The sequence below is a fragment of the Sander lucioperca genome, chromosome 3 (genome assembly GCF_008315115.2).
Source record: "Sander lucioperca isolate FBNREF2018 chromosome 3, SLUC_FBN_1.2, whole genome shotgun sequence".
Taxonomy (NCBI): domain Eukaryota; kingdom Metazoa; phylum Chordata; class Actinopteri; order Perciformes; family Percidae; genus Sander; species Sander lucioperca.
Window position 1 is genome coordinate 24,044,407 of NC_050175.1, and position 23,910 is coordinate 24,068,316.

Genomic DNA, 23,910 nt, shown 5'->3' on the forward strand with positions numbered 1-23,910 from the left:
ACAGACCTTTGCTGGTAATTCCGATTTGGTTTGAGACTGAGAGTATTTTATTTAGTGGAGAACTTTGCAGCAGTATTTTTCTTATTCTTTTTTTATTTTATATATTTTATTTATTATATTTTATTAAAACGTGTTTTAAAAAGTGTAAACAAATTGTTAAAAAAAAGTTTATAGTAATAAACAACCTGCAGTTTAATGTTTGCATTTCTTTCCCTTACTGTACTGAAAATGAACCGAACCGTGACTTTAAAACCGAGGTACGTACCGAACCGTGATTTTTGCGTACCGTTACACCCCTAATCTCTTGTGAGGCTAGTTCTTCGTCTGTATACTCGGGTTCGAATAAATAAGGACGACCATCAAACTCAAAAGCCTCTTCCATGTGTCCAATATCTTCTAGAATCTCCATTGTTACATTACTCCAAGCTTATTCCCTTGCAAACACCTCCGCTCTTCACTCTTCACACGCTACGCTCTGATCTGCACACTGCTGTTTACCTTTTCCTGACTTCAGCACTCTGTGCAGAGCTTAGCGCCGCTTGTGGATGGTCTGGCAAAGCGAGACTTCTGTGAGAGAAACCAGGACACAACTGCGACCAGCAAGTCATGCTGAAACCAATCACATAGCAGGCTAACAATGACAGATAGAAAGCCTACTGTAAAACAAAATTGGAGCTGGATCATTGTGAATTACAATGACTCCTCCCATTGTAGCTTGTTTAAGGTTTTGTAGTTCCACTACCCGTAACCCGTCACCCTGTCATGGCCCTTTTAGTTTGCCCCATTTGTTTCAGACAGAGGGGCTGTATGAAGAGCTTTTATATCCCCATAGCTGCAGTCTTTCTGAGGTTGACAGTTACTAATAAGAGGTCTTTGCTCAACAACATGCAGTGCTCTGCAGATACTAGTTTGCAGCACTGAATTAACAAAACAAACACTTTTTTTCATTTTAGCAATGCCTGCTACAATAAGTATAAAACAGTGTTAATACTGTACAAGAGGTACTATAATAGTTGGGCCAGATGGATGTCCATGATTTAAAGACATTCTGGCTTCCAAAGATGTTGGCTTTGAAAAAAACATATAAAACAGTTTCAACTAACAAATGTGTCATTGCGACACTTATATTGTGTGTGCAGAATAAAGGCGGTCTTTGTGTTTACCTCGTTCACTCGCTTTTTCTCTGTAAGAAGCGGGAACAATACAACAGTAAAATTGTGTGATATTGGTGAAAGGATCTTGTTTTGTGCCTGTTCCCTGCTTGTTTGTGTGTTTTTCGAGGGCTCGGAACAAACCAAGACTGTTCTCTTGTACCATTCAGCTTATCTTGGTCTATACCTTATCTAACATCTTTATATCTTATACTTCATACTTCACTACTGGTGTGTTTATATGTTACACTGTATTACCACATCATATATTTACTATACATACTATTTCTGGTGTACACTGTTGACATATTTTAGACTTGCTGCTGTTAATCATATAATACCATGTGGCTTTACCTTGTAACTATCACTTTAACTTATCACTTACCTTGTAACTTGTCTTTAATTGCTCTTCTATAGTTAGTTTACTTTTACTCTTTTACTAGTTGTATATATCTCTTATTTTATTTTATTATATTTATTCTTATTTATTTCATCGGAATTTCCCCTCTGGGGATCAATAAAGAATTATCTTATCTTTCGACGTTCTCTTGGTGCGTAAAAGAAAGTTAAATCATTGTGTGTTTGTCAGAGTAGGTAACACTGTTGGGTAATTTTTTTTAAATTAATTATATAATTGTATTTGAAAAAATTGCTAATACAGATATATATTGGTTCATAATTATCAGCTTTGAATAATGACAAGGTCAAAAAGAACATACATTTGAGTTTGTATCAAATGACTTTGACTATGTAAATATTTGACAGTAAATTGGAACATAATGATATTGAGATAATGCTGTATTCTCAACTGCTATGTGACAGATGAATTGGTCTTTGTTAAATTCTTGAAATGGTGTGACTATAAAGTACCATATCACTGTTTAGTGTTTGTATGGATATTACTAAAAACAGCTGATTGGTGTAGAGCTGAGCACAACCTTATTCATTACAAATCAGTGTGGGACATTCTCTGGTGATTGAGTACTGTCATTTTCTCATTGTGGAGAAGTGTATCTCTGGTGGTTTATTTGGTTTATGGCAGACCAGGATGATGCCAGGCTTCTGTGTTTGTCCCATGAGTACAGGGTAATTACAGGAATGGTTGCTTGTGTTAAGCGTACCTAGCTTTTAACTCCAGCACTCAGCTAATTAAGCTATACGAGTGGATACACAGTCCTGGTTAATTTATTAAGATTAAAGGCAGATTAAAGGTTAAAAACAGCCTACTCTCCAGGAATATGTTAACAGCTTTGGTGCAAAATATGCTTTGGTTATTGATGTTAGCTGGCAAACCTCAAACACTAAAGACAGTGTGGATGGCTCCAGCTCAATGGGATTATTCCTTAGATCACATTTCAATATTGGAAAGGGACTAGACAACCTGGACTTTGGCCCTATATTAGACCATTAAAATTGTTACAAGTGTTAGTTTTTAATTGGCTACAACTCAGCATTATAAAATTCCCATTAATACTACAGGGACATCCCCCATTAGCACTCCATTTAAGTGAATTTGTTTTTCTGCTTCAGGCTGCAAATCATGGTTCTTTATGTTTGATGAAATCTCATGTCACACTCATATACTTTTCACTTAAACATCAGACTTCATGCGAAGCTCTCTTGACGTGGAATCAGATTTTTAGCACAAAGCAAGTAGGCTCTTTGATATAAACCACTGATCTCCATCCTACTTCTCCTCTTGTCTCTTAGCTGTCCAGAAGGTGCTGCCGTGACAACCGTCGGTAGATTTGGTTGTGTGTTGATGGTGGAATTTAGCTGAGAGGGAGTACAAAGGAGGGATTGTTCAGACACTGCCCCTGTGGCAAAACTCACATTTATTTACACCTCGCTGTAGGCCAGCCTGCAGACCTAAACTGTCTGATTAATGGTTGCTGAATCTGATCTTATGTTTGTTGTTATGTGCCCAAAGTGTAAGGGTCTAAGCTGTTGTCAGTGTCTAAACTCAAACTAAGAAGAATTTGTTTACAGTATATTTGATACATTAATAAATCAATAGATTGAAATGTGGAGATTGGAGTGAAAATTCTTAAAACTAATGGACAAGGTCTGTCGCCATCTGAAACAGATTGAAACAGAGTGTCTCTGGTTGTCATACTTCTGGCAGATCTCTAAGGAAGTGACCCAATTTGAAAATCATCTCCCACAATCATCCGGAAGATAATATGCCATAGATAAAACAGGTCTGTGTGGTGAGGTAACTGTGTGTAATAGATGCATATTAATTTAAGTAAGCAATTGGACAGCAAAAGAAGGCTGGAAAATGAGATGTGTGGCAATGGCATGTGTATAAAATATTGCATTATTAGGTACAGTACAACTAAGTTAAACTTCCTTTTCAAGTTATAATAGAAGGAGGTCTCAGCTGTCATGAACCTTAATGCATTCCTCATATCGAGTTCAGTTAGATTTACTCTCCACCACATCACTAGCACTCACTGAGGATAGGAAATGTGCAATTCTATAGCTCCCTGAGGGACAGAAATGACCCCACTGAGGTACAATGGTGTCCTGTTGAGGACACAGTTCACATTGTTGAGTGGGCTTACAATGCTGTGGAAGGGAAGTCCAGGAAGAAGTGTGTGATCTAAAAACTCAACAGAAAGTCTTCAACTTCATTTACGCGTCAGGTGTTATAACCCCATCAATATTTGATAGTATTTATCTTCCAATTCTCCTGCTGCTTGTTATGTTTTTAGGTTATGCTTGCATTTTTTTTAAACTAGCTGACTATTTTTGATTAGGATAGTATAAGTTAATTAGCCATGGGATGTTTTGGGAGTTTTAAAGCAGGGCATTTTAATGGGGGATAAAAAAGAAGCTAACTATCCCTACAGGCCCTTATCTTAAGGCTTTTTAATAACGCTTTCTTTTTTCTGTGAACACAGCAAATCCATACCTCATTGCTGAGTTCAAAACATAATTACCAAATAAGATAGAAGAAGAAAAATGAGCCCCAAGGTCCTTTAAATGACCTTTGCCCTTGCGGATTTTAGATTATTTTAACAAGCAACATACGCTCACCGGCCACTTTATTATTCAACTGCTCGTTAACACAAATATTTAATCAGCCAATCACGTGGCAGCAAGTCAATGCATTCAGGTATGTAGACATGGTCAAGATGATCTGTTGAAGTTCAAACCATGCATCAAAATGGGGAAGAAAGGTGATTTAAGTAACTTTGAACATGGCATGGTTGTTGGTGCCAGACGGGCTGGTTTTAGTATTTCAGAAACTGCTGACACTGGATGTTTACCTTGAAAACTTTAAAGTGAGGTAAACCTTCTAATGTGTTTCTTTGTGCAGGGCAGGGCTATTCTGTGTGAGATGACTTGACCACAGTGGATTTAGGATATGAGTTTTGAAGTGTTTTCCCAACTGGTCCTTCTTTGGGCTCAGGCAGGAAGACAATCCAGTTAGTTTCTTTTCAAAGAGGCAAAGAAGCAGCAGAATCTCACTTGTGACGCATTTTAGAAGTGGTCAATGCTCAGATTAAGACTCAGAATGGAACTTCAAACTTTACATCAACGTAAAATAAAGCCACACTAGAGCGCTGCTTACTGTGCTCCATGGCTGCAACACAACAAGCGCCTGGCTGCTACGGAAACCAAAACTTGCGCATGTTAAATTTGAAACCCATGATCAGATTTGAAACCAAATCCTCCAAACGATTCCAAACGATTCCAATAAAGAAACGATTCTACTGGAATCGTAATTTTTGTTTCATTTCATTTTTTCCAAGTAGGAATCGGTTCTCGATGCCCAACCCTTGATGTAACATATTTACAACACTGACATTAGTCTAAAATTCCATTGGATATTATAGATGAGACCGACTACTGTTAGATTTGCTAAGTAACCTCATGGTTGCACAAAGGGGATCGTGAAGGGACGTTGTTTGTAAATCTTTTTCGGGTGCCATGGGAAGTAATGAAAGATTGAAAACACATCACTGAATACCAATCAGATAGAGGAGAGGGATCAGTGCAAGTGCTTTTGTTTCAGCAAAGTTGAGGTGAGGGTGACAGAAACAGTGAGGCAGCTGTGTTCATCTTACCAACATAAAAATGTATATCTATAACTCTGCTATCTGAGAGAATACCGGTGCTTGAATGTTACAGACAGGAAGGCATGGATGAAACTGGGTATGTTTTTAGGTTCATCCAGTTGGACTTTTTTTGTCACAGCTGTTTCACTTAATAAGATCCCATAACACCAGCAGCTTTCCTACTGTATATGTGCTCCAGTGAGCAAATATTAATTACATATTTATATAGTGCCGGTGTGCAGGTCTGCTCTCATACTTTGGCACACCTTGCAGACCGTGTTGCATTTGCCCTACAATTCTATGTCCAAAAGGGCCAGCTGTGCTTGTTGATCTGGCTCTGAAGGGATCCACAGAGGACTGTAGAAACCGTATTTCTTAAAGCGGTGTCTTCAGACTCTTATGGCATCACCTTCAGTGTAGTTTTGCACCTTTTGCAGGATAGCTTAGGATCAACGTACTCTACAGACTCACAAATCAAAGATGTTGACAACAAAGCATCAGAGGAACTACAGCTATTTTCTGATATTTTTCTTTCTTGATACATCCTGGCTTTACTGAATCTACTTACTGGCTGTAACTTTTGCATTATGCCTCTGTAGATTCTAAAGAGCTTTTTTTGTCTGACAGGTTTCTGTTTACAACAGAGATTCCTGATAAGCACAGGACCAGCATAAAACGTGCGGTATACTTGCCGCAGTCGACCTGTCGAGCGCTAGTGTGACGTCATGGGAGCGCTGTATGTTTATACTCCTGCGTGGTGGTCGTGACACTAGTTGCAGTCTTCTCCTGAACATAGGTGGCGCTAATGAGGAAAGGCTACCGACTTTGCTATTTCTACGGACTAGAAGAAGAAGAAAAGGTAAACAACGGCAAAACTGGCAGCAGCATTGCTTCGATTTGATTCGATGACCTACTTCGTCGGATCAAGCCTTTCATTCACCATAAAAGAACTCATCTTAACCCAGTAAGTTTACAAGAGAGTCCTGGCATCCGGTTGCCCTCGAGCTCGTTCAGGCTTCATGTTTCTGCTTTGTCCTGGCGCGCCAGCGAGATCTACGTCATTTTGACGTCACAGAAGCGTGGGATAAAAGCACATCGTCCCAGCCCTAATAACTATACAGTATAGACTTACACCGTCTCAGATATACATCACTTCTGCAGACTCTTCAGCGTGAGCTTGTGTGTAAACACATTTCAGTTTCTCCCTTTCTTTTCCTTCCCTCAAAATGTTTGTTGAGACAGTGACCTTCAGCTAAAAATAGATACTCTGAAATGGTGGTGTCATTCTTGACAGGCAAACTCCGGATGGACCAGATTACTCCTGCCTTATCTTTGCAAAATAAAGAAATTTGATTTTGAGGGCATTATTATTATGAGGGGACTAAACCATTGTACCATGTTGCAGGAAATGCTTTGTCAAGTTAGACGTCCACCCTTCATACTTAGAAAAGGCCTGCTGGTTGGGGAATGTAGTCAAAGAGTTAATTTCTTATTTGCATTATTCTATGATTGAAATATCATCATCATGTATTTGTAATGCTGATGAAATAAGAAAATTATCCAATGATTGAGCAGCTGAAAACATATATGGTTTGTTCTCATTGCAGCATCAAAGTTCTAGGTTCTGACAAAATACCCGCACTTTAGCTTGCACTACCTCATTTTAATTTAACACCATGCTCATTTTGCCTCTCTTCCCGCCATTGCACCATTGGTGCTGTGTAGGGAATGAAAGTACTACTTCTTTTCTTTTCTTACAGAATATAGTGATGGTTAGAGTGGAGCAAGGAGGGAACTTGATTTCTCTCTCTCCCTCTGTCGCACACACACTACAAACTACATTGAACATTACAAAAACTTAATTTCCCGATAACAAATGTGCATAGACACACAACCTCGCCTTGAAGCACAAATCATTAATCCTGTGAAAATGGCAACAGTGTGATTGGCAACACCGTCTTTAGCAGCAGATGCAGGAATACTGAAATTAAAAATTAGCATTCATGGCCAAGGAATTGCAAATGGGATGTTGGTGAGGTAGTGAGTTCTCTCACTCCTGTAGGGTGATTTATGTTGACCATTTGTCATTATCAGTAGCCTATCAGTATTATGATACCCTCCGTATCATGTTTAAATCCTGTCCAGCTATTATGTTTGTTCATCTATCTTCTCTCCGTGCTTATGAGGCGGCCTGAACCTTCACTTGAGGCCAGAGCGTTTTATAAACAGAGCTGTGTTGTCAATATAATGTCATTTGGTGACTTATTACGAGGCTTGTGACAGTTAGACAATACTGTACAGTACTGTCGGGGCCTACAAATAGAGTTGGAGGTTAAAGCAGCGGACTGAATAAAGACGATAAAAACAAAAGAGTAGATTCAGAGTCTGATACAGTGGATGTTTGTGCTACAGCATACAAAGGAAGCTTTCCATCAGGCCTTGTTTGGACTTGCAATATTTAATGAATGAATACATTAAGAGTTGCGGGCCTTAGGTGTGCTCTGTGGGATGACACACATTATCTAGAATGAGTCATTCACCGTCCAGACGGCTTGAGCAGGTTGACCAGTCAGAGCTGGAGCAGGAGTCAGAGCAGGAACAGGACAGGGGAGATGCCCGAGCCGGGATGGGGACCTGCTGTTGCAGTTGCCTGCCCTTTGGCCAGGGGACTGACTCGGCTGATCGTGAAACAGAGTTGGTTGCTGAGCTGGAGGAGGAGAGGCAAATTGAGACAAGGTAACACTGGTTTAACAGTTAAAGTTTGTATTTTGCTTTGTGTAAAAGACATATTTTTGTACATAAACGCTACTACAATCTGGATATTTGTAACATGCTTTGATAATGTACAGCAGATGTAAATGGAAATGGGATGCAACAGAAATCTAATGTAATAGAAAAACTAAACTTTAAGTATTGTTAAAGAAGGAAGCTCGGCACCTGAGTAAATTCAGCTGCTTCTCCGGAGGAAAGAGAGTTTGTATAGCCTACCTCTGATTGAATTCAGATGACAGTTCTTTCTGCCGCATTCTGTCAGAGCCTGAGTGTGACTGGAGCCACTGCAGAGAGAAGCAGCTCCCACACTGTTCTCATCTCACCAGACGGGTGAGAAGAGAAGTGATTAGTTAGGTGGAAGATAGATGTGTAAAAAGAGAAAGTCTGAGACTTAACCTTTTTAATTTGTCCAACAGATTTCAGTGTGTGATGTAAAATGAACAATAAAATAGGTAATTTAAATGTGAGAAACTCACATCATCAGTAGAAAATCTAATACGAAATAGTGTAATGCCATTGATTTTCTGCAAGCATAGAAAATTTGCATTTATATAGCTTAGGTTCAATGAAGGTATCCATCTTGTAAAAGTTAAGATACTGCATGAAAAGTGTTTCACTTACTTCCACAATCAGTCTGCTAGTGAGCGCTTGCTAATCACATACATGCTACGCATGGGGCAGAATCTATGAAACTTCTTCTACCTGAATTACTGTTAGCAACAAGAGTTTTAAAGTTGCACTAATCAATATTTTTAAATTAACAATGGATCAAATCAATAGGTGTAATGTGAAAGTAGTCACTCATTGACAAACCCACAGAGAATATCACCCAACGCTGCAATCTTCTCAGCTCTTACAGGCAGACAGACAAAGTTAGCGACTAGCTGGTGAACATAGTGGGACACTGAGCCACTAAAGAGAAGAGTATTTCCCTCAGGAGTTGGTGGAGACCAAAGAGCTTATTGGACTTAAACTCATGGACTTAAATTCATCCGCTGGCCAAACACTGCTGCTAATGTTTTTCTGTGTCTGCTGAAATTTCTAGATAGGCAACTGTTTGCTAAAAAGCTCAGCACAAAAACTTTATAAGGTGATAATATGTCAATGCTGTTTTTTCAGCTTGTTCCACTGACCTGCATGTCAAAAAAATTATTATTGCTGCTTTAAGCAAATGCTCAATTGACATATTAGCATCTACAGTGCATTCTAAAAATGTTTACATGCACACAAGAAACAAGGTAAGTAGGGAAATCAGGTAACCATAGGAAGTCAGTCAAAGACTTGACTTACAACATCACCTTGAATCTAACTCATTCTTCTGTGTGCCCTATGGTCTTGTTAGAACAGGAAATAGTACCATGACCTGATTGAAAATAAATTATATTTCTTGGGACCAATAGACAGTGTGCAAGTTATCATCTGTGCTCACAACTATTTTTCACCTTGAAGATCTGTACAGATTTGTCTGCTTAATCTGACATTTATTGACTGATTATATGATTTGTAGCACTAAAGGTTCTTTGTAGTGTTTTACGCTATACAAATTCCTTACGGTATATTATCTGAAGTCTGAGTAACCAAACACTTCAATAAGCTTATGTTAAGCAGCAGATTGAGTGCATGGGTTCTGAAAAATGTTCTTGTTGTGGATTACTTGATTGATAATTACTGTTCCCATTATAGGAATATTGAATGTAAAAATAATATATAAATGAAAAAGCCCGTCTGGCCAATGTGAGCGAGAGCAGATGTGATGGTTAGGACAATTTCACTCACTGCAGAATTTATTGAACACATTGACCGCACAGCTGTGTGAGTTCTCACAAAGCAGTCCAATTTAATTTGCTTTAGTGCAAAAATGCAAGGCTTACTCCTTATTCATGGACTAATTGATTCTCTTTTTTTTACTATTCTAAATCGTTGTGATTTGATGATTTAAGAGTGTTTTGATCAGTCTTCACCTCCAACCATCCATTGTCTGTAATTTGCTTAGTGAGATGAAGCTTGGGTAGTGCAGCAAAGATGTAGTGCTGCTTTTGACAGAATATTTTATACTTGGAAGTTTTCAAATCACTGTAAGAACTGTTTGACTCAGTGATGATGTATGCCCTTGTCTGTCAGTGGAGCATTGAGACCTATTGGAGTATGTGCATGTATGTTTGTCATGAAGTGCTGTTCTGTAGGGAGCCACTAGATATTGCTGTTGAGTCTTTGTCTATTTGTCAGTTTGATGCAGTTTCCTATTTGTTTCTGTTTGAATGTATCTATTATTACAGTAAGACAGGTAATGCATGAATTGTTTTTGATACTTAAGCCTTGTTTTTGGAACTTAAGCCTTTCCCATTATGCAGGCTTGTATCTACTACTTGCCATGTTGAAAATAAATTAGTTGAGTTTAACTGTTGAGTTATCATATGATAGGAGGGTAATTTAGTTTACAGTGGGCACAACTGAAGCCACATGTGCAAAACTCTAACTACAGTCTGCACTACCAACAGTCACCTGAGCTAAACAGTTCACATCATCTGCAAAACTCATTCCAAGCAACACAACTCTTAACAAACGTCTCAAAACAGGCTCAGTGCAGCCAAACACTGTGAACAATCCTCACTGAGATAACACACACGTCACTCAGAACACACTGAGAGTAAAAACACTAGCGTCAAACACCAATACAGAAATTACAAACTTTTCATCTTTACAGTTTGAGTGACTTCACACTACTCAATAGTTTCTTTAAAGAAAAGATATGGAGTTTATAATATACCAATTAAAAGGTAAACAAGAAGGAATGAAAATCAGCAAATTGCTTCAATATAGTATTTTGTCTCTAGTACTGTAATTTATGGAATTACTGGAAAAAAAAAACTAAAGGCACATAACAGTAACAAAGAATAGTGTGACTAATCCTGCCTCTCTCCAGCATCATGCGGCAAGTTTTCTTCATCACATTGGATGTCTGCATCATCTCTAAATACAAATGAATGTTGTGTTTCCATTGCTTTCACCTCCATTACTTTCTGAAAAACAGTAAGAATGCAGTTTTACTCTCGTAAAGATATAGTGTTTCACTTTTTTTTTTATAGCTGTGTATATAACCTCAGACATCTTACCTGGACATATTGGTATCTTTGCTCTTTTACCTGTTTCTCTCAAATGGTACATACATAACAGTGTATAATTGTTTCATTCTTATTTGGTGTTTGTATACAAAAAAAAGGCTTTCTGAGCTTTCTCTTTATAAATACCGTATATGTTCACTACAGTTTTTTCCAATCGCTATGACAACTTTTTCAATTCTTTGTAACAACTTTCCTAAACTCTTAACGCACCAACACACCTATAACACACAATTGACAAAACAGTTAATTTCATGCTCAAAATCACACATTGAAAACTAAACTAACACTAATTTTCAAAATACAATAATTCACTAACACAATACACTATGTCCACCAAAACAATGCAAACATATCAAATAATTCTTCCAAAACACTAACACATGTTCTCTTCCAATAGGAACATTAGTCAATCATAGCACAATGTCATACAAAACACTAACATCAGATGGAATTACAGAAACTGCATTATTTTATATGTGTCAGGTCTGCCCTTATATAATAGACAATAGTATATTGTATTGATCATAGATTTTGTTTTACACTGCAGTTTCTCTTGAAGCCTCTCTACATTTTTGTTTTGTTGGGTTTAGTAAATGCATGCATTTTGTTTCTTTTGCTGCAGAAATTCAATACAAAAAATGAATGACCCATCTCAGAGTAGCTTTATAGAATGTACGGTTTACTGTATGAAAAAAAGAAGACAGAGACAGAATTCTCCTGGAACTTTCTTTGTGTTTATCTTTATTGTTCCTTTTCCACACAAAATCAGCCCAAATAGGTCCTCTTTTACTGTATGTACTACAGTAACATATGGTCATGCGATTGAAAGAACCTCAACACCTGAGTGTGTTTCCTAGATGTCAATCAGCTGTGATTGATCTATTTGCATAGCTTCAATCAGCTGTTTCTCAGTAGCAATGGAATAAAATGGAGGAGGTATATTTGTGTTTATTTGTGACAGCTGTTCACTTTCACTTTAGCCTATAAGTTAGGTATAGAACATGATGTTATCTGTTCTGACATACAGTGTGAAAGCATTTGCAAATTGGTCAGTAAAAATCTATTGTTTTGGTCTTGGTTGAGCTTGTGTGTAAAAGAAGTTTTAAGCATTTTAAATTTGTGTTAACTGTTTGCATTTTGTGTCAAAGCAACAAGAAATGTGTTAAATGTATAGCCTACACAGACGGATGTTGTGCTAACTGTGTTAAGAGTTTAGGAAAGTTGTTAAAAGTATTGAAAAAATTGTCATAGCAATCGGAAAAAACTGTAACTAGGCTAAAACAAGACACCTGCTTAGGCTTTCAGCTAAAATTGCAATCAGCAGTGTTTGATAGGCACCAGACTGAAATCTATTCTGTTTTGAATGTGTGGTTAACAGTTTTGACAGCAGTGTGTTAGCATTTGAACAAAGTGCTGTAAATCCACAGTGTTGTGCAGGTTGTGGTTAAAGCCATGGGATAAGTGTGTAGAGTTTTGAAAACTGTGTTCAAGCAATGAAAAACGAACTAGAGTTTGGTCCACATGAACTGCTGCTGTGCAGACTGTAGTTAGAGTTTTGCACGTTACTCCAGTTGTGCCCACTGTCGTTTAGCAATCGAAAAAAACTGTAATCATTTCTCAGTCATATCACCTGTATTCACACGTCACATGTATTTGGCTGACATTGTGTTGCTTCAGTTCTGTATTGCATACTAACTTGACAATATTTCCCGCATTTCTGATTTCTGTATTTGTTGTCTAAGTCATGTTGTATATTTTCAAAACCTTTTTTCTGGTTTGATGGGTTTCTTATTTGCAACCACAACAGAGTAGAATTATTATAGCTTTGTTTTGTTATACAACAGCCAGGAGGACAACAGTGAAGGCAGGTGATACAATGAGGTATGAATGTTGACCTGGCTGTCCATCGTACGTATTGACCTAAACCACCCTCATCGAGCCCTCTGCTCTTATATATGTCTCTGTCTGTGGATTATTGAACCGCCACTGCAGCAGCCTGAGCCAACCACTCATCTATAGTCTGCCCTCCATCCTCTCTCCCTGACTGACGTTGATGTGATCTGATAAAAAGGACTCGGGGTGAGACTGAAGGCTCTGGTTGCAGTCAGAGACCAAGGTCAGCACTTTGTTGACCGGACAACATGAGGTGAATACTGTTCATCCGTGGTCCACAGAAAGAAAGGTGGTTTAAAAGTTTCTTAACAAGCCTGGCCCTTCCCCTTTCCTTCTCCTCCTTCTTCTTCTGAACAATGGAGCGTTATCACTTTATTCTTCCCTGGAGAGGCCAAGTAGAGCTATGTACTGTAAGTGTTGGCAGTGTTACTGAATGATTCGGAGTAGAGAGATAGGGCTGAAACAGCAGTTACTGTATACTCCTATCTGACACCGCTCTTTGTGCCTGTTCTAGCACACCCATCTTGCATTGTGCACACAGTTACCATATGTTAAGAGAACAGAAAGACACACTCCTTTTTGTCGTTTTGAGGATCAGGACAGATTTGGACATTTGAGACTTTTGAATTGGACTTGGACTGCTTTCCACTTCTGATCACTAACTGGTGAGTAGCAATGTGGCAATGTAAGATTGATATGGCTTTGTAGCTATCAGAGACATACTGGGAGTATGCTGAATAGAGTAAGACAAGGAGGATCAATCTATTGTATATTTATATCAGATGCCAGACATGTTGTTGTTGTAGAATGGCCTGTCTTACAAGTGAAGGCTAGCCAGTGCAGTTTAATCTTTCAAAATCTATTCTTAATGTTTTAATGTTGTTTTATTCACTATGTGTATAATCCCTTTTATTAATCAAATGTTTCATTGCTTTGTGATCATGGACCGATGATCGTTTTCATGCTTGGATCATTCTTTTAGTATTGCCAAAACATTCTCTTTTAGGCCATTTTATTAATGTAATTACACAGATTTGGTTTTCTTTTCAACCCTTATTTCATTAGGTGTTTGCCATGTGTATGTCTGTTTTACATTTGAATGGCGAGCATGTTGCAGTTTTTTCATGCAGTGAAATTAATTGCTGTATAGAGAGCTAATGCACAAGCTTTATTATCACAGCGTTGAAGAGGTCTTTACTTGCAGTGCGAGTGCCTTCGACTCCTGAGGTATGCTAACGAGATGTGAAGGAGAGTGTAGATGGATGAGAAAGAGCAGCAAAGGATGGAACTCAGGGGATAGGGGGCAACAGCAGCTGGATACCCCCCACTGTCTCTATTAGCTGATAGAAGGCATTTGTAGCATGGCATAGTCATCAGTCTCTTCAGCTGGTCAGGTCATAGCCCAGTCTTCACTTCCATTTTTCATGTTGTGAATTATATCTCCACAACTCACACTCTCCCTCATTCATCTCACCTGCCTGCTGTTACATTATTTCCTGTTTAAGCTGTTAACAGTCATCCTGCATAGTTAAATTACTACATTTTTGAGGTGAGATGTTGTCTTTGTTGGACACTGTTGATATACTGTATAATGATACTCAAGGTGCATTTCTTCAATAATTTCCAGTTGGTACAAAATGGTACCATAACAACATTTCTTGCTTACTTACTGCAAAGATCAGCACGTAGTATATTCTTTATGCAATTATCTATCATGGCCTAATGTGTAACATTAAAGTTGCAACACACTTTCTCTCACTTTCACTCTTTTCGCTATCTTGCTTTCTCTTTTTTCGTTATTCACTACTGTAATTCCTCCTTCTCCCTCCTCATTCCTCTGCTCTTGTTCGCTGTGCATGCTGTGTATTGCCTGTATGACTGCAGAGGGAATGGAGCAGAGAGGGAGTCCAGTTCAGGCAAGTGCTCTGACGGCAGAGCTCCAGTGAGGAACACATATATTAGAAGAGAGCAGAGGAGAGGTGAGGAGAGAGAGAGTACCACTACAGGGAATGAATGTGAGAGATGTGAATATGATTATATGGGTAATAGCTAATGCTTTGTACCTAGGGTTTTACTTGGTGCTCTAGGGCATCTTACATGATGTAATGGTGAGGTTGGCCGGCTTTAATAATACCTATCACAAGCCTAATGCTCGCGGAAACAGGGGACAGTTCAGTGATTACGTGTATTTTTAGCTCCACCTCAGCAACCCAACACATGAGAAGCGGGAAAGAGGATGTTTTGAATGAATCGACGCCACAGTGCTCAGCAGAAGACGTCAGCAATAGCAGCACTACCAGCTGAGAGGAATACACACACACAGGCACCACTGAGAGGAGCAGAGCAGAGCACAGTATCACAGACCTGCAGCTAACATGTTGGGCCAACCAGGACAGTCAACCTTACACGTCCCTTACAAGAGGCAGCCAGTGTATCGTGCGACTGAAAGGTGTGTATACCAGCCCCTCTCCCAACACATATGTGGGTTTGTATTGCTACGTAGCTACTCAGGAGGTGTGTCTGCTAAAGCTTTCCAGCAGCTGCAGGAGATAAAGTGTTATGAATTGCATGCCATTAAGTGTTTGTACAAAGTATATGATCATTTACATGCACGCTGAACATTGTCACTGTCTGTAGTCCGTTTTTGTGACAGAGAAGGCAGCTGGCTGTTTTGCCTTTAAAAACCTTTGGATTGCCTTTAGGGAGTGCGTACAGCAATGTGTACTATTGGTGCAGTCTCTCCAGGAACAAGAAGACAGAGAGGGAGAAATAGAGAGAGAGAGATGCCTACTGCAGTGCCTCATGATCACAGGTCACTGACTGCTGTGTTGATGTCAGCAGAACTGTGCTCTCTTAGGCTGATTATGATGCTCTTCTATATACATGGTTAATGTGGGACGTCTCTATAGGTTAGACCGTAATGGAGGTTTGATGCAGTCCTCCCCACCTCTCAGTGAGCAAGAGATACACTTCTCAAAGGAATGTACTTGTTTACATGGGTTTGCTTCTCAATCCTTAGCACAGCTGCTATCAGGGCCCACACACAGACAGACCCATAGAGATGTACTGTATATATATATATATATATATACAGACTGACACATGTAATGTCACATCTGCCTCATATTATACTTTTCCATGCACTGGCGGACTATTTTGCTATCTTTTTGCTGAAATTGTATGTTGTTTGCATTATTGGCTTAAGCAACACCACTGTGAGCTCTCTAGTCAAAGTGTTTCATCTACTAGTCTGTATCAGTATCAAAGTGAACTGAACCTGTATGTTGCTGTATATGGCCTGCTATACATTAACACCGTTTAAAAACCAGGGATTTACCAGTACAGCTACTGTCAGATTTCCAGATGTATGAAGTGGCAACCTATAGTTTTTCAGATGTTCTTTAGGCAATTATGTCAGGGTCTTGATGTCAGCGGCAGCGATAAGGTTACTTAGCCTATTCATCATTCCTGCATGTGCTCCCTCATCGGTCAGCCCTCTTGCTGTGCTCTTAGCCACAGAGGCAGCAGGTTGTAAACACCGCAAAATTTCACCTACAGCATGAGCCGCAGATAACAAAAGTTGAAAGTTTGGGTCAACTTTGAATCAATATTATTTTTGTTGCAGGATACATAGCTGCATTTATAACCTAGCTCATTTTAAACCAACATCAATGAGCCTCTGGTATGTTTGTCCTACCAGAGGTATGTAATGATCGCCGTTTAGCTTTGTCTGGTTCTACTCAGGGCGTTGATTAACATCTGAGTTGATGTTTAGTTCAGCCAGGCAGTTCCAGTAATGTTGAGTACAGCCCTGTCACACCCAGCCCAGCTCATCCTTCCCCTTTCATCCCTCAGCAACAGGGTAAAATGTGGCCAAAAGACACAGCGCTTCATTTGTATGCTTAGCTGATATAGAGGTCATATTTTTGTCAAGTGCGGCATTAAATGGCTGGACCACTTCGGTCTGAAAAATGACACACCTAAAATTGGTGCAGGGGACAGAATATCCATGGATAGAGGGGGGGCAGTATTAGAGAAAGGAGTGGACCTCTCCTTAACCACAGACATTCTGCACATTTCCATGTAGACTTAGCACTTCTAAGAATAGACATAATGATGAAACCTAACAGAAGGTTGAGATATCTGAAAAGGGAGTGCATTCTCTGTGTATTAAGACCGTGACCTTTTGAATTCCCCAGATTGTGATTTAGATCAGCCTCTGTGAGTGGGTTAGAAATTCTGGGGAAGGGACTGTTCTGGTAAAATCTCAATCCTGCTGGCCAGTCATAGTTTTAGAGCTGTGCACCAGATGTGGCCTCCAGTACCTTCCTCCACTGATGCCTGACTTAATAAGCCTCGTAAGTCTTTACAAGCTCTCCCCACACCCTCAGGATACAGAGATCTAAAAATAGCCTCTAAATTCACTTACCCTCTGCCAGCCAAGTGGAACCTCACCTAATTCATTTAATCCATCTGTTTAATTTTCTCAATAAAATGATAATGTGATAGCCTGCATACTTTAGCAACAAAGAGGTAAAGATGTTGAGTGGTCCAAAACCAAATGATTAAATCAGTGTTTATAATTAGTTACACTGTGTGTACTATGTTGAAATAATCAATATTTGATGTCTAATCATGCAATGTGGTGATCTAATACCAGAGAATAAATCGACAGTTTAGAGTGAACAGATTGTGAGAGAAATCTACAGTGCTTTGATAGCTTTGTGTACAGCATGTTTATGCAGAACAGCTGTGAAGACACTGTTTATTATACTGCATAATATAACAAGACAATGACACAGTTTGCATCCTAGTGAGAGTCATGTTTTTTAGGCGACTGGGGCCTCTGTGTGTGGTGCCTGTATGTTGTTCATTGACACTGAGCATTGCAGTCACGGAGTAGCTGTGCTGTCTTAACCCTGTGTATCACTGTAATGTAACTTCCCAGTGGGAGTGTGTTCAGTGGCTGCTTTTGCTGTGCAGTGTGTTTCTGCTCAGATTCTGTAATGGGAACTGCAGGAGAGAGGTCCCTCCAAGCCTGGAGCCAGTCTGGACACAGTTAGCTCACAGCAGAGAACAGATAGTATCACACACACACACACACACACACACACACACACACACACACACACACACACACACACACACACACACACACACACACACAAAGAGTTGACTCAGTCTGCGGCATGTGAGTGGAGGAGCAAGTATTTGCCAATCTTGATGAGAAGTCAGAAATGTCTTTGTTTTCCTCCACTGGTAACATGTTATAGATATACTGTACATACTGAAGCAAACCATGTTGTAAAGACAGGTCTGTTGCAGTAAAGTGTGCTGTGCTATACAAGCTTGGACACACTTAGGGCCAAGATTCTCTGCAGCAAAATTTACCAGACTAATCAAATTTCTACCTTATAGAGTACCTCCTGTATTTTTGCTTAAATGTGATTACTTTATCTTTTACCACTGTACCAAATCCCAAAGAGTAAGGGACCGTTCGGTATTTATGGAATGGGGGGGGGGTCACCCAACTTTTGTATTCATGAAAACAGCAACATTTCAAAGTGGCTTGTTTGGTGCATATTTTTTCATGTAGCTCTTAGTCTCGGCCCTCCTTCGCTACCAGATGGGTCTGACCCATGAGTTTGCTGGGGGGCAGGGGGAGCACTACCCCCCTGGTGGCTGAAACGGGTAATTGCATTGTTTAAAAAATGAGTGGAATAATTACATCTGGCATGACCAGATATTTTATAAATAAATGGTGGTAGGTAATACATCAGATTTCATATACTGCTTTAGTAAAAAAAAATATTACCTGGCTGACGATGGGAGCAGCAGGACGCAAAAAACGAAAATTACTGTTGCACTAGTCTGGACATCTTGCCGTGCCAACCTTGCAATAAAGGTTTCCTAAATGCCATGTATATACATGTGATGTCAGCTTACTAATTGATTGCGGGTTTTGTGTAGATTTGGACTTTTATACGTTTATTCCACTTTGTTTAAAAATGTAATTTAAAATCTGCTTTAAAAATAAACATATATGTTTTGGAATATAATGTTCAGCTTCGGAAGCTTTACCTATTTGCTAAAATATGCAATGACTGAGGAAGCCTAGTGACGAGTCCATAGCAACCAGTTTTGAATTTGTTATTTCCCAGTGTCCTTTGCTATATGGTCTCAATGTTTTATTGTTTTATTTCATGTGAATACTAGTTTACTAGAGGAGTAACTTAGTATTTGAAGTAATGCAGTAATGCAGGAAGTGTGCATTTAGTTTCCATGCTTATTGTGTTTCCACAACAATGTTAGTGAGTAAATCTACTGAAATGGCCACCACACCATAACAGAGGAGTGTGATGTGTAAGATGAGAATGCAGAGGTTAACTCGTGTATGTCATGGCTGTAGAAAATCAAATGGCATATGTACATCTTTGCTAAGTGCAAATTGGACATAAGGGGAGGGTCATTTCTCTTTTTCAAATCATTTTGGAGTGTCATAGAAAAATTATTACTGGTGAGGGAGGGTCAAGTCTTTTTAGCCTAAAGGTCCCAAAACTCCTCTGGTGGCCCTTTAAATAAATAACGAACAGCCCCTAATGTAATGTAATCAAGGGTCTGAACAATATATTTGTCTAGTATTGTCTCTTTGTATGCTTTACAGAGCATTATTCTCTACTGTCATCTTGCTGGCAAAAGTTCACCAATGTTTTTTCATGTGTGTGTGCGTGCGCGTGTGTGTTCATGTGCGTGTGTGTGGCAGGCAAGGGTTGGGGGTAATAGGGGGTATTTAGTGTTTGGATGACATACAGTAACAATGCCTTGGCTTTGACATGATTGTGTAAGGGATTTAGACATGTTTCACAGCATGAGGGTTAGCTGAATCCGATTGTTAGAGGATCCAGTGGCTGTTTATCTGCCACTCTGCTTTTGGACAAAAGCACTGGCAAGTGACATGGCTTTCATGAAATGGTATTAGAAAACAGGGATTAGCCTGGTTCAGATAATGTAATCCTTAAGGACACAATTAAATTCAGCTATGCCTGTCCTGTTTTGTTTCTCTGTAGGGCTGTGACGGTATGGATTTTTTCTTACCCTGCGAAGAAGCAACATATTTAAATTTTTCTTTTTTATTTAGTTTATTTTGAACATGTAAAAAAAAATAAAAAAAATGTATGTATATATACAATTAATATGACAGTTAAATAAGGACATGTACTTCTCAGCACAATCTACCAAAGTTATTATAAGTAATTCAAATAAGAAATTCCCATGTTCAAAATGGAGTAGGAAGAAGTTCATAAACAAACTTTTCTAGTCCTACCCCCTTTCTCTATTTTTATCTTTTAGTTAAATACAAAACAATTCAACACAATTCTTCTTTACATACACGTACACCGTATAACTACCTACCTTCAGCTCACATATACCCATGCATACACAGACACAGATGCATACATAAATGCATACACACACATTTACACTTTACATTTTTTTTTTCTTCTTCTTTCTTTTCCATCTATCTTCTTCCTTTCTGTTTATCTATAGTAAATCAAATAACAACACATCCATACTAAATGAATTAATAGGTTTGTGAACCATACAGTCAGTATCCAGTACTATCACCTCGAGACCTTTTCGTATCCATTCAATATATTCATTTTAAATAGTCTCTTAAAATTGCTCATTGTTGTACATGATTTCAACTCTTCACTGCAGCTGTTCCATACATTAACTCCTTTGGTTGTGATGCAGTGATATTTAGCATTTGTTCTTATAAGTTTCTTTTGAAATATAAATGTTTCTCTTAAGTTATGCTTGCTCTCTGTCATTTGAAACAACCCTTGGATAGTGTTCGATAACTGTTGATTATTTACTTTGTACATAATTTGTGCAGTTTTAAAGTCAACAATATCTCTGAATTTTAGTGCTTTTAATTTGATAAAAAGTGGATTAGTTGATGCTCTATACGTGGTTTTATTTACAATTCTTAAGGCTCTCTTTTGAAGAATAAAAATCGGATCAATGTTCGTTTTGTAAGTGTTTCCCCACACTTCCAAACAGTAAGTAATATATGGCAGTATGAAGGAACAATACAATGTATACAATGAGCGTTGATTTAATAGGTAATTGGTTTTATACATATATGACCGCAGTATGGCGATTAACCTATGTTAAAACCCCTCCTCCCCAATTATATTAATTTATTATATAATAATATAATAAAGAAAAGATAGACGAGAACAGTTATGCTTGAGTTTATTATACCCTGACATCCAGCTTTAGGTCCAGATGTTTTCCCAAGAGCATGAGCATTAATGATGTGCAAAAATTGCAAATATCGATCCATGCCGAACAACAGAATAAGATGCTCTGCCATGTTCATCTGCCAGCTACCCACCTAGTTACCTGCTTACCTACCAACCATTATTTCATAGGGTGGACACCAGTTCCATTAGTTAATATATTCTATTATTGTCTAGTCAAGCATACAACAAAAGCTGTGCTTTATTAGTCATCTCATTGTTTATTCAAGTCATTGGATTTGTGTTTTACCAGCAAAAATATCAGCAAAAGGCGAACTGGAATTTCTCTTTAATTGTCTCTTTAATCGGATGACGTCATATGGTCTCTTGTTCAAACAGATCTGTGTCTATTTTTACCATTTACAATTTGAGTTTTTTTGTGACGTTTGATTTATTTTTGATGTTGCAGGATTATGGGGTTTAGAGATCAAACAGATAATCTGATCGTGAACATATGCAATTTGTGTCTGTGCGTGTGTGCTTAGGGGAGTGTGTATGTAGTATGACAGATTGCCTAACTTTGGCTGAATCAGACAGGATCATTCATTTAGTACTGTAAAACCTCAGGGAGCAGACAGCTCTTTTGAACTTGAATTTATTTTAAGATCTGCATATTATAATGACTACATTTCTAAATGAAAAAGACAAAGAAAAATGCTTGGAGGGAGTCTAGCAGGCGATAATTGCTGCTGCATGGGCCTTGCATTGAGAACTGGCTGCAGGTAGGCAATCTTTGTTTTGATATGTTTGTGATTGATAGGACTGCATTTGGAAGGTGCATGGCTACTTAAACAATAACTGCAACTGTTTTGCTGCACAATGCTGAGACCATAGATGGAGGGATGTCCCTATCTTGGTCTGCTCTTTGGTAAAATGTCTTTTATCTAGTGACTCGAAGGATTATTGTCTTTTATCAGAATGAAAAGCCTACTGTACGCTCCTTCACTTTTGTTTTGCAACCCAGCATACTTTTTACCGCTGCGAGTGATTTATTGTGAAATTCTGAAGACAAAGCTGTCATCTCCGGCTGACATCTGTGCTGCAGAATTGCTGCAGAATTCAGGACAAGCTGTCTCACCATAAATTCTCTTAAAGCCCTAAACAGCAGCATAAGTAGGCACTTCACATGGATGTACACATGCACCTTGTAGGAAGATGGCTAAGAGGCCGTGCAGTGATCCACCATCTCCATGTAGAATCTGTTTTATCACAGGGAGGATCCTGTGATAGTTCTGACAGTGTTATTTGTATGAATATCCAATTATAAATGCAGTTACATAGAAGTATAATAGAGAGCCTGTTTTTTCCAGAATCCTCTCCTCTCCTCTCCTCTCCTCTCCTCTCCGGATTTTGCTTTGGCACTCATCAGAGAAATGGTTGAGAAACATATTTAATCGGATTGGATGAGCAGAAAAGTCTGCTCTGTAAACGCATGTGTACGTGTGCATGTGTATGTATGTGAATATTAAATAATCTTTCTCCACTGCAAACATAGAGGGTGAGCGGCTGTCACATGATTGGTCAAACTACACCGTGTTCCAAATTATTGATGATTATGATGATATTTTACACTGATTTTCCTAAATAGTTGATGCAAATGACAGTCAGTCTAATTTTCAAGTCACCAATCGTTAGGGTATAAGTCAAATTTCATTGAACAAACCACCCAATGAAAACAGTATTTTATTCAAAAATAAAAAACTCAAAATGCACTGTTCCAAATTATTATGCACAACAGAGTTTCAAAACATTGTATAGGTTGTAAAGAACTGAAAATGGTCATTTGCTGAATTTGCAGCATTAGGAGGTCATATTTACTGAAATCAAAAGCTATTTCAATCAAACACATCTTAACAGGGCAAGTTACATGTTAACATATGACCCCTTCTTTGATCACCTTCACAATACTTGCATCCATTGAACTTGTGAGTTTATGGAGAGTTTCTGCTTGAATATATTTGCAGGATGTCAGAATAGCCTCCCAGAGCTGCAGTTTTGATGCAAACTGCCTTCCACCCTCACAGATCTTTTGCTTGAGGATGCTCCAAAGGTTCTCAATAGGGTTGAGGTCAGTGGAGGATGGTTGCAGTGGGCCCAGAAATACATGAAGACACATTTTCAAACAGTCTTGTTTACTGATGAGTGCTGTGCAACCCTGGATGGTTTAAAATATAATTTGCATAATAATTTGGAACACGGTGTCGATGGGGACATCGAGGGGGTGGAGAATAGTTAGGATTGCTGTACTTTACCACTACATTGATGAGAAGAAAGCATATCACAGCTATTCTTGATTCTACCGTTTAAACTAGTTGCACAACTAGATGCAATAAAAAATGGTGCAAATGTTACCATTCTTATAACAAACAATCTTTGTATTTCAATTTACATGTTGCTTCTACATTTCAGATGCATTGAATGCAGTATTATTATTGACATATCTGCTTTTTAAAAATGTTGACAAGGTCATTGAAGCTACATTTTTAACTTTTGCTCTCAAGGATACTTACACTTTATATGTATCATCAGTCCTCCCATTAAAGACATAGCGATACGATGACACTGCCTTGTTTTGGTTCATAAGTTACCCATCTTGTGG

The 23,910-nt window shown here is 38.7% G+C and overlaps 1 protein-coding gene across 14 annotated transcripts in view; it reads left to right on the plus strand.

Moving 5' to 3' along the window:
* Positions 1–23,910, plus strand: part of plekha7b (pleckstrin homology domain containing, family A member 7b) — an 82,373-nt gene that overhangs the window by 2,549 nt on the left and 55,914 nt on the right. The window contains exon 1 of one of the 14 annotated variants that reach the window (XM_031324208.2): positions 14,896–15,454. The exons of 12 other annotated variants lie outside the window; for them this stretch is intronic. In XM_031324208.2, the coding sequence (XP_031180068.1) occupies positions 15,381–15,454 (74 nt within the window). In that variant the 5' untranslated portion in view covers positions 14,896–15,380. Of the gene's footprint in view, positions 1–14,895; positions 15,455–21,860; positions 22,034–23,910 lie in introns of those variants that run through there. One more of the 14 variants, XM_035999559.1, reaches the window with a different exon arrangement.